Below are 1992 nucleotides of genomic sequence, written 5' to 3' on the forward strand. Positions count from 1 at the left end.
GGGGAGAGTCAGTGATGGGGGGGAGAGTGTATGTGGTGGAAGGGGGTGTGGGGTAAATGGGGGTGGGTGAATGCGGTTTGGGGGGGGGGAGCAAGGTTCCGTGTCTCTCACCACTCCAGGATCCGATCCGCCTCCACGCTGTATCCTGCCGGAAGCAGGTAATTCTTGTAAGGCTGCAGCTGATTGGCCAGGGCGCAGTCCCGTACCCAAAGGTTAGACACACATGGGATGCCGCTGGCGATACACAGGAAGTATTTCTTGGTCCGACAGTGCTGGTCTGCGATCAGGATACACTGGTACGCAGCTTTACACTGAAACACAACAGGTACACACTGTCAGTGCGACTGAGGCCAGTGACGGGCAGCTTGGAAATGATCAACATCCCTCTACGCTGGAGATTCTGCTGATGAGTACTGGCCCAGGGTTTCACACTAACTGGACCACATTTTCAAGCGACAGTGTCCAGTGCTGAAGCAAACGGAACTGGGCACCTCGCCAGCCCTTACTCCCACAGGGGCTCTCTCTCTCTCTATCTGTCCCTGCTGGGATCAGATAGGAGGCAGGGGCTCTCTCTCTGTCCCTCCTGGGATCAGACAGGAGGTAGGTCAGTGCTGAGGTAGCTGCACCCCTCCTCGAGCAGTCGCAGCCTGCAGGTGTGACCGGGGAGATTCTCTCTCTCTCTCCCGGCCCGGTGGCAATGCTGTCCTGTGGGGGTGAGTGCACACTGCTGCTGCAGTATCGGCTCTCTCCCTGAGTACCGCATGTCTGTCTCCGATGTGACAGGGGTAGCTCAGAGTCAGGGAGGCTGACCACGCAGCCCCACTGAAGAGGAACAAGTCCGTCCTCCAGCACCGCGCACGCCCCTCCAGCCCGAGAGAATGTTAGGTCCGTTGTTAAATCAAAAGGCCCCGTCTCCCCCGGTTTTAACAGATCCCCAGCCTGTCTCAGGGGCAGTCCCCTCCACTGCCCTGGTCAATACCCATCCCTCGACCAAGACCTAGGGTTATCGCCCTCATCATTACACTGCTGTCTGTGGGATCTTGCACAAATTTGCAGCCGCCATTACAGCAGGGGTTACACGTCAGAACCATTAAATGGGCCGTGACATGCTCCAGGGAGGCCGGAGCTGGGCAAAGGCACTATATAAATGCAAGTCTTGTTGAGAACAATCTCATCGCCCCCGCTTTTCTGCTGGTGCTCTTCCCCGAGATGGGGTAGGGGACAGGCAGGGGGAGTGGGGAGGGGGAGATCTCTCTTACCTGGGCTTCATTGAAATCCTGCAGAATGTAACCCCCACCAGCGCGGAGCTGCCTCTCGGTGTACTGCTTGTTGTAGGCTGCAGTCTCCACGTACTCTAACAGAAAAACACAGGCACAGTCAGATCCCAGCACCAATCACCCCCTCACCCTTAACCAGCCAGATACTTGGGGGAGGGGAGGGGAGGGGAGGGGGCTTAAAGAGGTGCCTGATGTCTCCAGAAGTGAAGGGATCACTGACAGAATCTCAGCAGAGCACAGGTCTGGGATCTCCGTCTCTGTGCAGGCCTCACAGGATCGGTGGGGGGAGCGAAGGTAGAATCACTAATTCAGTCCCCAATACACTCACCACCCCCCCCCCCCACCCCCTTTTGGGCCACAGTGGTAATGTCCCTACGTCTAGGCTAGGAGCCCCGGGCTCGAGTCCCACTTCTCCCTGTGGGGTATCATATCGTCTCTGAACAGGTTCATTAAAAACCAGGCATTAACTCCCAGTGTCTTCACTCATTCACAGGGATTGGCTGGAGATTAAAACGGTTCCTAGTCCATTGTACCCGTCCCTCCTCCTCCCATCGCTCCACCGCCCCGTATCCATCCCTCCCCACCCTGTGTCGAGGATTGGCTGGAGATTAAAACGGTTCCTAGTCCATTGTACCCGTCCCTCCTCCTCCCATCGCTCCACCGCCCCGTATCCATCCCTCCCCACCCTGTGTCGATCTCCCACCGCCCCGTGTCT

General features: G+C 57.4%; 1 protein-coding gene across 1 annotated transcript in view; it reads right to left on the reverse strand.

The window, feature by feature from the left end:
- tp53bp1 (tumor protein p53 binding protein, 1) overlaps positions 1-1992 on the reverse strand; it is a 102768-nt gene that overhangs the window by 2686 nt on the left and 98090 nt on the right. The window contains exons 25-26 of the mRNA XM_043680118.1: positions 1260-1354; positions 112-311 (exon numbers count right to left, since the gene is read on the reverse strand). Coding sequence (XP_043536053.1) covers positions 112-311; positions 1260-1354 — 295 coding nt within the window. The remainder of the gene's footprint in view (positions 1-111; positions 312-1259; positions 1355-1992) is intronic.

This window comes from Chiloscyllium plagiosum, chromosome 40 (genome assembly GCF_004010195.1).
Source record: "Chiloscyllium plagiosum isolate BGI_BamShark_2017 chromosome 40, ASM401019v2, whole genome shotgun sequence".
Lineage (NCBI taxonomy): Eukaryota > Metazoa > Chordata > Chondrichthyes > Orectolobiformes > Hemiscylliidae > Chiloscyllium > Chiloscyllium plagiosum.